Raw genomic sequence first — 14,459 nt, forward strand, 5'->3', positions numbered from 1 at the left:
CAGAATAAATAGGTATATTTTAGATGCAATACGTAGAATGCAGCTGCAATTCAAAAAGTATCTGAAACATACAATATTATATGAAATTTTAGTTTAAGATACATATGTATCTTTAAGATACTATAGGTCAAACACAAAAGTATCTGTCAGATACAATCAATGTATCTCTTAGAAAACGTATCTTTCAATATCTCAACTATAATAAATGTATCAAAATGTATCTTTTAGATATCTTTAACGCCCAATAACTCAACAATTAACAAGCAAATATATAATAATAAAGTATCTTGCGAGATACAATATCCGAAATGTATCTTTCAATCTTAAACAACGCAATAACTGCGCAAAGTGCAAATGTGAAATGCAAATCAGAGTCGAAAAGTGAATGCCAATTGGAATGCTCATAAGAATCAAAGCATATATCGAATCTTTAAAGGTCAAAGCGTCAAAAATAATTTGAAAAAATTGCAAAAATATAAAATAAAAGAAAAGAAAAAAAAAGTAAATACATATTATATATTTGAGAGCAAATGCAACGCGTGTGTTGTTCATTAAACAAAAAATGTTTTTATGTATAAAAATACATTTGGCGAAGCGCGGAAATTCGAATGCAACTAAAAAGCAAAACAGTTAAAAGTTCAAAAACTAAAAATAAACAACAAAAAAGCTGTAAAAAGATGTAAAATTGTTTGTTTATAATAATAATTTTAATAAGCCTCCGACAACAGGTTCAGTTTGCAACGCACATTAAAAATAAATAATTATAATAAAAAAATATTTTATATATTTGAATATATATATATATATATCGGTAAATATATTTATAAAGGTATAAAAAAAACAATTAAGTCAAACTGCGGCGTTTGTTTTCGCTTCGTGTGCGCTCGTTTTCCTCTCTTGTTGTTGTTGTTGTTGCTTTTTGCTTTTTTGTTTTTGTCAATTCGTTTGACAAATTGACAGCAGTTGCGGCCAAACAAAAACAACAACAACAACAAACACAAAAACAACCGACAAAATTTCAATAAATTTAAATAAAAAAATAAAACACAAAAAAAAGGTAAAGCAAAAAAGCTGTTTCAATATTTGCGACCTTAAACTTTGTAGATCAATTTTATTGCTTAAACTTTGCAAAAAAAGGTTTCAATTATTTTTTTTTCTTCTGCTGCTCCTTTATTTTCTTCCTCATTCCGTTTTGATTTGAAAACTATTAATCCTACAATAAAATTTCAATAGCTACAATTTAGTGAATGAATCGATTCATATATATATTTTATGTAACTCAAATATTATATATGCTATATATATCATATATTTTATGTACTTCATGCGTCTCTTCATCTCTCAGTTATCAACTATTTATAGCCGTCTGCAATTATTTATATAATATTTGTAGCTGTAGCTTAAACCGGTTGAGAATTATTACACCAGCAGAATTTGCCAAATTGTTGTATTTTTTCTTATTTTTATTAATTTTTCTGTCGTGCATAGCAAATATGTGTGTTAAATGAAATTTGACGGCATTTAGAAGCTTTTAATTTCTAAGCAAAGAACATAAAACTTTAAGCAAAAGAGAACTGTGACGAAAGGAGAGACAATTGGACGATCAGAATACCCTGTAAAGGGAGAAATAGCCAAATATGGAACAGAAATCTGAATTGATGAGTGAAAGACCCAAGCCCAAGGGCCAACTTTCCATATAGAGCCCATATATATTTTAACTTTATATATTTGAAAACAGTTCCGATATTCTCTACCATATGCCATACTATATACTATATGAAGGTGTTCTTTTATTTAACACTAACCCTTTGGGATACTTCACACTCCATATACCCGGTGCGAGTATTCATTATTAAATACGACAGGGTATTTGGGTAATAAAAAAAAAACAGTTGTGCATTTGACAACAGGTGAATTAATTAAAGAAACACCTAGCTGGGGCTGCTTAGTCCGAGGCAAGCTAAAAACATGAAGACATTAACGCAAGACAACTGAAGATTAAAGACAAACAACAACAACAAAAACAGCCACAAAGACAAACAACCTGTTGCCTCGAACATAATTGAAAAATTGGCCAAAAAAACAAATAAAAAAGAAATAAATAAACAAATAAAAAGAAAACTTGTTGCAGCTAAACTCGATAACTGAACTGCGACTGCTGCCAGCTCTTTCGCACGTTTTTCACACTCTTTCCTCTTTTATTTCATTTCCGGAACAGGAGCCGAGCAAATCAAATCGAATCGAATCGGATAGGATCGGAGCGTCGCGGTGTGGTCTTTGACAATATGTTGAGCCCACCATAATGAAGGAAATTGATAGCGAGACAACTGTAGTATGGCCAGCCTGGTGTTATTCCGGTAAGTGCAAGTGCAAGACACGCCCCTTTGCCACCTCCCCTCACCTGCCCCACCCCAAGCTGTCCAAGCAGCGTTTATCGCATTTGTTTAATGCGACAGCAGCAACAACCGAGACTGAGACCAGACCCCCAGCCCCCAGCCCCCAGACCCCAGACTCCCAGACCCCAATTGAAAAGAAAAACAAACGTAACGAGCATTAGCAATGAAGTCTTGAAGTCTTAATACCCTGTAATTATCGATAAAAGATTTTAGCCTCTCGATAAAGTTCATTTTGGTCTTTTACTGTCTTAACTGGTTTGATTCAAGGAAACTCTCTTATATTTAGCTCTAATTCAAGCTTCGATTCCAGATCCCTTTCCAAAGATTTAGTTCCCTAAATTTTGTACAAATGTTCGGTGCCTGGTTCGCGTCTACTTTCTGAAACTGTGCAGTATTATAATAGTGATTAAATATAGTTCTTATCTTTTGGGCAAAAATAAAAATTATTTTAAATATGTTTATTTATTTGTTAATATAAAATTCATTCAGTGTTTGCTTATATAATATGGTTGGATGAATAAAGCTGATCTCAGCGGGTTCCACATATGTTTTGCATGCAGCTAAAAGCAAGCACTATGGCAAGTTTCATTAGTCAGGCTTCACTGTAAGCTGAGTTCGCATAGGTAGGCATGTTCGAATAGCTTGGAATGAACTCAAATAGCTTTGATATATGATAGGGACAGATATCGATATATACTACAAACCTGAGCTAAACTACCCCTGGCTCTGCTATTTTACAGGGTATCAAGCATAAAACTAGGTGTTGAAAGTTCAACTATCGTTTTACGCTTTTGTTTTTCCTTTTGTTTGCGCGTTTTGTTTTCTTTGCGTTCCTTTGTTGTATTCGTTTCCCATTTGGTGCTTTGTTGTTGTTTGTTTGTCTGCTTGTTGCTTTGTCGGTGGCGACTCACCTGCTTGCCACCGTTTGGCCAGCCTTTTGGCTGAACTCTGCCAAGCCCTTTGTCAGCCTCAGACTGAGCCCATAGATTGATAGATCGACTCCGGCAGCTGCAGCCGCTTGCTAATTATGATAATTACTAAGAATCATGACGTCGATGATGTCATCGAAGCTCACCTTTGACTTTCTGATCTGAGCAACTAACAAACGAGAATTTAACTTGGCTCATGGATGCACAAAGCTCTCAAAATGAAATCAAATTTATTCAGATTTCAAATTTAGCTGAATCTCAACGGCTGGACTCAGTCAGAGCGAAGCTTGCACACGGACAGCACGAAGCTTTTACACAGATGGGCAAAGCTTTTGCAGTTGGCCATTGTGCAGCTGCAGAGCTTGCGAAAGCTCACCAATACTGAGGCAGGCATGCAGCTTCTCTTACAGCCACGCCTTGGCTCAAATTAAGTATTCAGCATGCAAATTTATATTAAAACAAAGCACCTAGAGAGAGGAAGAGAGGAGGAGGGAAAGAGAGAGGGAGAGCAGCTCAAATAAGGCAACGCACAGCGCGGCTTTCAAATTAAAATAATCAAAAATAAAGTATTTACAGAGAATAAACAAGCATGCAATGATCATCATGATCGTCATGATCGTCATGAGCGCGATCATCATAAAAAACTGAAATAAAATTAAAATGCAAAACGAGTCGACGTTTCGGCCAGGAACAGAAGGTGCGCATAACAAGAAGAAGAAGAAGAAGTAGATAAAGAAGAGGAGAACAGACGCAAACAGAAGCGAAACAAAAACCTTTTTTTGTTTTTGTTTTTGTACTTCTGATATCAATATGGGCTGCATTCTTTTAACCTTTGTCTTCGCTCTTTGGCACCCTGTATTGCCTTTAGTTTATTTCATTTGCCTTTTTTTAAAGCTTTTTGCTCGAAACCTTTGACGCGAACTTTTGCCCTGCAAATGGCCATGGAATGCTGACTCGTCTGGCAGCAAGACTTGAGAACCGAGTTGCAGTCGAGCAAAAAAGAAATAAGGGAGAAGTATCAGCGAACTTTGACGAATACTGAACACACTAACAAATGAAAAAAGTCAAGTTTATGTTTACTGTCTTGCCAGTCAGTAAATGTTGATTAATGTAATCGATATAAATACAAGAATTTATTTATTTAAGCTTAAATAGGTTCAATTCACACGAATTACATGTAATTAGATCGATTTTTCTTAATCGACTGTTATATAAAATGTTTCTGATTGGGAACAAGTCTTACTAATCAAAAAATTTTGTCATCTCTAAATCGATATTCAATCATCGCTCTCTTTTGAACGAAATAAACTTCATGAGCTTACGCAAATTCTCTCTCTTTAGCAAGAGTATTAAAAAAGCAGCGCTGAGTTGTTGTTGGTTTTTTTATATGCCGATGGCGTGCAGTTGTCGATGACGAGCAGCGAAGACTGCGCAGTCGCAGCCATTGCCGTCTCCTTCACCTTATGCGTCCTCGCGTTTATTATGTCTGCTCAACTTTGCACTCAGCAGCAGCAGCAGCAAAATCAACCACAGCAGCAGCAGCGACGCCAGCAGCTAAACGACTTGAGACACGCACACTTGTTGCTCTTTGGCTCTTGCGCTCTTTGGCTTCTCGCATGCACTTATTTATTGTTTGTTGTATTTATGATTTGCGATTTTACTGCCTGTCTAGTGCGTCCCCCACTCCTCTCTCTCGTTTCTCTTTGCCTGCCTTTCTTTCGGTGTGCAGCCTATCGATGGCCGCACGGTAGCCGCCGCAGGGCGCAATTACGCCACTTGTTGGAATTTCACTCGATTCTTGGGCACTCTATCTCTCGCTCTGTCTTTGTATTTGTCTCTGTCTCTGTCTTTACCCCTCGGTAACCCTTTTGCGATTTTAATTCATTTGTGTTTTGTTTCAGCTGCGCGCCCAGAATCGCAAATGAGCAAAACGTGTAAATTATACGCGTCGCGGTCACAGCCAACGCAAACAGCGACGCTGGCAGCGACGTCGCCTACATTACTTTTGCCTGTGCGCCTTTGCCTTTAGCTTTGCTTTGCTTTTGTTTTGCTTTAGCTCTCGTGAGTATTATTGTCACCCAACAGCGTCGACGCCCGCGCCATTTGCACTGCTCTGAGCTCAGTTTTTGGGAGTGGACGTCGCGTCGCGACGTTTATTCATCAGTCACATCAATAATGGAGGCAACATCGACGCGACGTCGACTTTTTTTAGCAGCGCGTCTTGAGTTATGTTTATTGTTTGTTTTGGCATTCCTGGGCGTTCGCTCTTTTCTCCATTTATTTTGTCAAAGGTTTAGCAGCATCTGTCTTCATAGCCCAGCTGTCGTTGACTTATCCATCATTAAGGTCATGCCTTTCAATTGCGCACGCGTAACGGCTACGAAAGCTCGCGCTTAACAAACTTTAGAAAGCTCTCAATTCTAAATCTATGTGTCCTAGATGCCATAAAGCAGGCCTGCTCTTTGAAAGTTATGAGAGTTCAGTTAGAGACCGTTTGTTTGTTAGAGATGAGCAAGTGTAAAAAAACTGAACTTTCTAGAATATTTTTAGTTACAGATGCGTAAATTTCATGTACTTTCATGTATTTCTCGGGTTTCTAGCCAAAGTTCAATTCATTTTAGCTACTTTTAACGCTTGCCGCCGTTTCGCTTAAGAGTCAAAAGTTCATGCATTTCAATGACCTTTCGATGTGCTCTCAATTAAGCTAATAATTGGCATTAATTAAATGCTCCCCACAGCAAAAGGTGACATCTACAGAAGCTTAACTAGGTGTTTCTATTCTATTTTATTTCTTTTTCTTATATAACTATTATTATGCTATCTAAACTTAATAGAACGAAGAAAAAGAAAATTGTAAGAAAACTTATTATGTCTATGTTGTTAGCAGGTTTTCGAGTCAATATTTGACTTATTTACTAGAGCAAGCAGTTTTCGAGCTATTTGTGAAAAGCGAAAAGCTTATTTAAATATAAATTTATATAGCTAACTTCTAGCGGGATTCAAGGCATTCTATTGAGGCATTCGACATAAATATTACAAATGATTTAGCAGATTTGTATTTATATTTAGTCGGTTTTCAGCTAAAAAGCTAGCTGCTTTTTAGTAACTTTTAGCTATTCACCAGACTACAAAAACTAAAAATTAGAAACGTGTGTATGTATGTATGTATGTGTGTGTGTTAGTGAGTGTTAGTGTGTGTGTGGTTGAGGTTGTGAAGCTTTTTACATTAACAATTGAACTTGAACTGCTGCCGTTTGCTGAACATAATAAAACAAAGTAATATAATTATAAACCTAAAACAAGGCGGGTGTAAAGTCATTTGTCTGTGTCTGTGTACGTGTGTGTATGTGTTAACCATGACTGTAACAAATTCAACGAACGTCATTGAAAAAAGTAGACATATATATGTTTACATATGTGTGTATATACAAACATATATTTATATAGCCGTGTAATTGTCAAGTCCAAGAGCGCGCGAAAAAACAAAACGCTCAATAAAAGCAACAACAGTAATAACAACAACAACAACAACGCCTAAGTGCTTCTTGTCCATCATGCTTTGGTCTTTTATATACAACAACAACAACAACTTGAGTTAAGTTAAGTTAACGCCGCATACCACAAGGTTGACTTCACTCTCTTTCTCACTCTCCCACTCCATATATTGCTCTCTCTCTCTCTCTCACGCTGAGTTCAATTTGATGGGCATACCTTATACCCCATATAATCATTATATGCCTTATGCCTTATTCAGATACCAACGCATAGCGACCCAGCAACAACAACTACAACAACAACAACAACCAGCAACAACATTGACAAACAACAACAAAGAATTGACAACGTTTTTAGAATTCAATTAAAAAAGAATCATTGCACAAAGTGGCAGCAGAGCGGGAGAAAAGGTGCTTTGACTGATGTTAAAGGTGGGCGAAAGAGAGAGAGAGAGAGCGAGAGAGGGAGAAGGAGAAGAGAAGGCGACGATCATTGGCGCAGATATTGACAAAATGTCGAAACGTGAGCAAAATTATTGATGAGAGTTGGCAAAGCGCAAAGAGTGGGATAGAGACGAACCGAGAAAGAGAGACAGAGATTTGTAGCTAAAGAGAGAGAGAGAGAGAGCGAGACAGATACAGAGAAGTAGCGAGTTATGCATAAAATATGTTAAGTCTTCTTCTTCTCCATTTTATATTTGTGTGAGTGTCTACCAAATTGAAATTTTGCCAAAACTTATTAACATTTTTGCGCAGTGTACTGAAGCGAAAGGTTGGGGGGCAGTGCCAGGCGGGCAGGTAGCTGTGGGTGCCCGTCCGTTCGCACAACCTGCTAAGGTGAGGCTTGTTTTAACGACCCCAAATAAAATATTTACCGCAAATAAATGACAAAACAAAAACATTTGATATCAATGAAAAAAATAAGGAAAGAAAGTAAAAAATCTCTGAACTCAGTTGTAAAATTTTTAATTTAAGAAATTTTATGCTCGAAAAGTGATTTTAAGGAGTAAAGGGAGAGCGAGAGGGAATTAGAGAGAGAGAGCTTAAGTTTGACAATCTTAAAATTGTTTATCCCATAGATTAATGATATTTTACATACTAGTCTATAGTGTACTACTATTTGTGTGAACAAAACTGTTTATATATGATACATTATAAATTAAATATAATATGAGATACATTCATATATCATGTGACCCATCATGGATAGATGTGATTCCTTAAGAAACTTTGGATAGTTCTTGCTTGATTCTAGAGAATATTTATAGAGCTCAACATGCAACTTATATATAAACTTATGATCATAGTTAAGAAGTTGATCCATTGCTTACGTACTTTATTTCTTTAGGAAGATATTCAGAAAAATGATTTGGATTACTACAAACTTTCTTACAGTGCAATATATATAGATATATTGCAGACATAGGTACACACAGAAGATGTTATAGATTTATATGCAAGATATATATAAATAAATTTAGCTAATTCTTGTCTTCAAGTGTAATTGCCGTGCTCCTCTTTTTTTATAGTTCAGATATAATGTATAGATATAGATATTAGATATTAATAGATTAGTTTAATTGAGTTAACTTGTTTTCTTCAAGTGTATTTGCTTTGGTTCTCCTTCACGTTGCGCATGACCCCAAGAGGTGGGGCCGAGCAGCGCTAACTAGGCTTAGCACCAAACGAAATGCGGCTCTAACAGCTTTTGGCCAGCTCAGTTTTGTTTTATCGTTTTGTGCGTTTGTTCAGCTTCTTCTTCCACTGCTGCTGGCCTCGCTTTTATGACACCCGAAAAGAGAAGAAGAAGCAGCAACAACGAGTCTCGTAGTCCGTCTTTTTCGTTTGGTCGTGTTTGATCATTCAATTTGAATGTTATTCATTATTCGATCACGTACGCACGCCCAAGCTCCCAGCCACGCCCCTCGCCCCTAAAGAGTCCACAGAGAGGAGAGAGGTCAATGTTCGTATGACAGTTGCTTTCAGATGGGCTTTTATTTTATATATATTTCTGTCTTTCTTTCTTTCTTTTCCCCCTCCCGAACGCTGGCCACAATTACAAATTGAATTTCTGACACGTCGAACAGCATTTGGCGAGTTGGCACTCTGCCTCCGCCTCCTCTTCTATTTGCTTCTCTTACTTTACGACTCGTCTAATGAACTTTTCATTTGCCTCGACGACTTTAACGACCCGACTTACCCCTGCCTTGACCTCGTCCCTCTCCACTCGCCCCGCCGTGAACCCGCTTTGACAACTTCTTCAAGCGCTGCGCGAGAGATTAGCCAGCTGCAGCTGCCATTCAATGAGGTTCCCCACTTCCTGTGCGAGTCCTGCAAATGACAAACGAAAAAGCCACAAATATGTGATCCAAACAGATGATGCACAGAGCTTGCTGAAGTCGAGATACCCTAGAAATTGAATGAGTGAAAGTTTTTTCCTTGTTAAGTTAAGGCCTTTGAAAATAATTCGTTGAAATGGGCTTTAAGTTGATTGAAGCACGAATAAAAATCACCAAAATCACGACGTTTTAGGTATTATTAACATCTAGATACCCTAGGAAATAAATGGCAGGGAAATCGAGAGATATAGAGAGAGGAAGAGAGGGATCTTTGAACTAGGCTTGAAAGTAACAGAAATTAGAAATGCTTTTAAATGCGCTGGGTTTACTGATTACTGATAAATAAGAGAGAGAGAGAGAGAGAGAGAAAGAGAGAGATAGAGAGAATATACTTCTTATTCATTTTTTAGAATTTTTTTATATTCAACTCAAGAATATTTAGGAAATTCCTGTAATTTTGATCAATTTTCAATTCATGTAATTTTATATTAAAGTCAAGATATCCTAAATTGAAAATGTGTGTTTTTTTGTGTTAGCCTGGCTTTATAGACTTTAGCAACACATTTTAGCAGAGAAGTATATCAAGAAGCTGAGTTCAAAGGGACTCTTAGAGCTATCTATGCTTAGTTCCTCTGCCTGTCTGCCAACTGTTACATATTCTATACTTTATTAATTATACCTCTAGCTAGTGTATATATATCTGAAAAGCAAGAGAGTGGGAGAGAGAGAGAGGGAAAGAGTCAAGAGCTAACAGAGGCTCGCAACAACATCTAATCTTCATTATCAGCTGGCAGTGGGGAGCTGCGGATGGAGCTGCTGAAAGTCTTTGGAGCGCACACGCTGTAAAATTGCTATTAAATTGTTGCTGATTTTTATGTCTGACGTCTGTAGAGTAGAGGCTGGAGGCAAGTGTAGAATCTTTTAGATGTTTGCAGATTTCAACTATCCAAAGTGATTTTTCAAGCTGCAGTTGTTGTCGGGAGTCGGCGTTGGGGTTGGAGTTGGAGGCAACCTCAGACTTCCTCTGGCGCTATTTACACTTTGCCTTTTACTAGCTAGTCGACTATTATTTTTTCCTTTTCTTATGTCTACTTAGCTCGACTCGCCCAGCTTCCCATTTTTCCCCTCTCAGCTGTCCTCTGATGATGTCTCAATTAGCTCGAATGTCTTGTGGACTCTGCAATCCTGTTTCGAAATGAATTGAAATTAAGCGCAGAGAGTTGCAAATTGTCTTTTAGCTTATCTGCCACGAGATAAGTTTCGGATTTGCTCAGGGAACAAAAACAAATCTGATCTTTAAAGTTCATTGGAATTCTATTATCTTGTCTGGAGCTAATATCAAAATAATGCAGTTGTATACAACATTTAGACATATGGATATAGTATAGTAAGTAGATAGGGCTTCTATCTCTCGAAATCTGTGAATGGTTTTGCTTATAATATATACATATACGTGTTATATTCACAATAGATATCAGAAAGATAGATATGAGAGAAGTACAGAGACAGAGAGAGAGAGAGAGAGAGAGAGAGAGAGAGAGCGAGAAAGAGAAAGAGATATCAGAAGTATTTCTCATTCATCTCAAAGTCACAGTGGGACTGCCGTAAACGCATTTTAGATATATGATCTATATAGATGTTTCTTTAAGTTCGTATAATTATTTGTTTGCAAAGTTCTTTAGCTGAGCAATTTAACTCCCTTTATCTTACTTAGCTGTCTCCTAAGATCTTTTTAAATTTATCCCAACTATAAACTAGAAATCTTCCATCATCTGTTCCCCTTCTGGTTTCTACTTTCATTTCTCACGCACTTCCACTGACTGCCTGTCAATCACTCGATTCAGGGGCAATTCAAAGTCAATTCTAACCTCAAATTATGTATTGCCAAATGCATTTTTTGCACTATCAAACTAACTGTACAAAAATGCATATGAGCTGGTCCGAAGGCATTCATTATAGCCAGGCATTCCTTATATGCAACGTATAATAGTTCAATCACTTGTCACCACGTAAACTCCCTCTCTACCTGTCTCCCTGTCTCTCTCTCTCTCTCTCTGACTCTGTCTCTGGCTGTCTTCATCTCTCTTACTCTCTCTGTGCGATTTGCCACAAACACCAATTTCGTGTGACAAATTTGTATGGCTGAGCGTTTGAGCTGGCAGCAAGACAATCTTTTGGGCCAGAGCCAAATAAGGCGGGCGACTCCTTCGACTCAAGCTCAAGCGACGCGAGCTGGGGGCAGCAGTACTTTATGCCACATGCAACATGCAGCCAGCCACAAGAGCTGGTCGTCAGTCGATCGAGTGCCACGTTTCGTCGACTCTTCGCTTCGGTATTCAAATGGCCAAAAGATGCCATCGTCTTTCGACTTACACCCTGTGCACATTGCAAGCGATTCAGAGTGGGCTATGATGGACTGGAGGAAAAGTGATAGGAGAAACTCGAAAGCAAATCATCTGGAATCCTTAAGGTCCTTTATTTCTGATAAATATATTAAATTTAAATTGAATAAATAAATCTATTTCGGAATGAGTTCAATAAGTATTGTTCTATGTTCGATAGTTGTTTGAGTCATTTAAGATCGATAAGTATCGATTTTGTATTTCAGTCTTAAAGATTTATCTGGAAGAACTCCCAGAACTTAACTTCACTTCTCATGAAGCAGAGCTAAAGAATATGTTTCAGATATCTAATTTTAAATTGCAGTCCATTACAGGGTATCGACTAGTTACTCACAAATTTCGGTTTCATTTATATTTTTCCACTTTTCTTCTTTCTGTTTTTTTGTGGACTTCACGTGCCGCATTGTCGCGCATTTAAAATGCAAATTATCATCATTATGATTGCATATCATCATCAACATCAACATCAACATCAGCATCAGCATCATCATCATCGCCACCATCATCATCGTCATTATTGTCGTCATTATCATTATGATCATGCCAGCTCCTCCTACTTTCGTTGTTGGAAAACTGTTGGCAAATTATTGCCTTGGCTTGAAAGCACATAAAACATTGGCGCGTCTTCGCGTGCCCTGGCCAATGATCATTAGCAATGTCATTATTATTACTGTTGTTAAGCTCATTATTGTTTTTTTTTGCTTGCCTGCGGGCAGGAGGACAAAAGTCTGTCATAAATTTGTCACAAGCAGCAAAGCGCCTGCCTCCGTCTCCCTCTCTCTCTCTTCATCTCTCGGCTTGTCAATTGGTCAATTTGTCAATCTGTCAATGGAGCGCCGTTTGAGCCATTGGCAACAACAATTTATGTTTGCAGCTGCCTGGGTCACGCCCCCCTGACGCCCACTTTTCGGCTTATAATTCACCCACGCACATATTTGCGATTCTTTTGTCTTTTGTTTTTGCTTTTAGAAATTGCAATTGAATTGCTTCGATTGGGCCAAGAGTTATTTGCATTGTTGTCGTCGTCGTTGTTGTTTTTGTTGTTGTTGTTGCAGTTGCTGTCGTGCGTCTGTTATTATGCAAATATTTAAAAGCTGCTAAAATGCTCGCTGCGCGCGTCATTTAAAAACGCATTGTTGCGACGAGCCGGAGGCCCGTTAAGGCGTCTGTTGGTGCTGCCTTTATATTTATGGTTGTTGTTGTTGCATGCATCATTATGGCCATTTATGTTGCATAAATTACGGCGTTTATCTTTTGTCACTTGCGTGAAAATTATGTGTAATGCGATGGGCAATTTTGGCCAGAGCTAAATTTAAAATGGTTGAATCATCTAAATATGGACTGGAATAATCAATGATTGAATGCTACGAGTAATATATATTTATATATATTATATATATATATACATATTTCTACTCGCAATTCTCTTCTTTTCATTCTATTCTAACTTAGTTTCAACGGGAAAATTACAGTTTCATTTTGCTTCAGTTTTGTGTGTGCTATTTTAATAAACAGAAACTGTACATTACTATTTTCATGAACAGAACTGAACTTAAAATTGTACACCTAGATATAAAAGATAGGGTCTTAAAACTGTTGTGTCTAGATTGTGATTCAATAAAAGCAGAACAAAAAGTCGCCTCTGACTGCAGTCAAAGTGTATGCAAAAGGCAATAAATTCATTTTTAAAAATAATTTTTACTTGCTTCAAAGTACAGTAAATGCTTTAAAAGTCACACTTTCAAATCAATTCACTTTTTATCGTTAAGAGCAGCTCAGCTATGCAGTAGAGCCTACTTTATCTGTAAAAATTAAAGTAGGTTAATATTATATTTAAATTTATTGAAACTAAATGAGTTCTATATAAATTTATATATTTATAGTTAATTCTGATAGAAACTATATGTGTTCGTTCTATGAACGCTTCACTGTATGCATACATAAAACTATATACGTATAGGGTATTACAAATGTTCACAAGCTTGATGTATGTTGGCTATATCTCAAACTCTGAAGGCGAATTCGAACTGAAATATTCTTTAATTTAGAGATACATAAATATTGTTACTAAAATTTATTCATATTTTCATTATGAACAACATAATTTAAGTTTTTTTTTATTAAAAAAGTTCTAACTTTCATTAATTTTAACAGTCAATTTAAGAGCAATAGTTAATAGTCAAGCCAAGCCGAACATTTTAGACATCCGATTTCTAAGGCATATTTAACAGAGAGTCAATCCATAGTTGACCCAGTTTCGCTTGCTCTAAAGGAACTTTTGCTTATTTGCGTGCAATTTAGATCGCATTGTGACACGTAGCTATCCCACCCACACACACACCCAGATACGCATACACCGACACATTTACTCCCGCACCGACTTGCACACATGCCAAAAAAAAGTATAAATGAACTCTGCTGAACTGCACAAAACCTAAAGTACAAGCAATAAAAATGGAAAAAAAAGCAACTGAAAATGGGCGAATTCTCTCGGTTGTATCAATCAATGCGAATGCGAATGCAAACGAAAGCGCATTGCGCATACGTCGTGTGGCCCGTCAAAGGCCGCAAGAGAGCGCTGCGAGGCAATCTGGCAGAGCGCGCTCTCTTTGAAGCTCGTCGCTCTCTTTGACACACGCACGCACGCACACAAATGCACGCTTGCATCGCGCAGAGCCGAACCGAACGCCGCCTCGTTTGACTCGGACAGTCAACGGTCGTGTAGACGTTGGCGTCGCTGCTGCTGCTGTTGTTGTTGTTTTTGTTGTTTTTGGTGTCGTCGTCTATATTTACACTTGTGGCCTCTTATCAAATGGCAGCGGCGCAGTTGACTTTTTTGACGTTTGTGTATACATTTGTTGTTGTTGCTGCTGCTGGCTGATCTGTGTACTGTACATGT

At 37.5% G+C, this 14,459-nt stretch overlaps 1 protein-coding gene across 2 annotated transcripts in view; it reads left to right on the forward strand.

Moving 5' to 3' along the window:
- The window catches only part of LOC111596136 (homeobox protein 5), a 68,187-nt gene that overhangs the window by 13,342 nt on the left and 40,386 nt on the right, over positions 1 to 14,459 (forward strand). For both annotated transcript variants that reach the window (XM_023310212.2, XM_023310214.2), the window contains exon 2: positions 2,219 to 2,357. In XM_023310212.2, coding sequence (XP_023165980.2) covers positions 2,303 to 2,357 — 55 coding nt within the window. In that variant the 5' untranslated portion in view covers positions 2,219 to 2,302. The remainder of the gene's footprint in view (positions 1 to 2,218; positions 2,358 to 14,459) is intronic.

Source organism: Drosophila hydei, unplaced genomic scaffold (assembly GCF_003285905.1).
Source record: "Drosophila hydei strain 15085-1641.00,03,60 unplaced genomic scaffold, DhydRS2 tig00000172-arrow-pilon, whole genome shotgun sequence".
Taxonomy (NCBI): Eukaryota; Metazoa; Arthropoda; class Insecta; order Diptera; family Drosophilidae; genus Drosophila; species Drosophila hydei.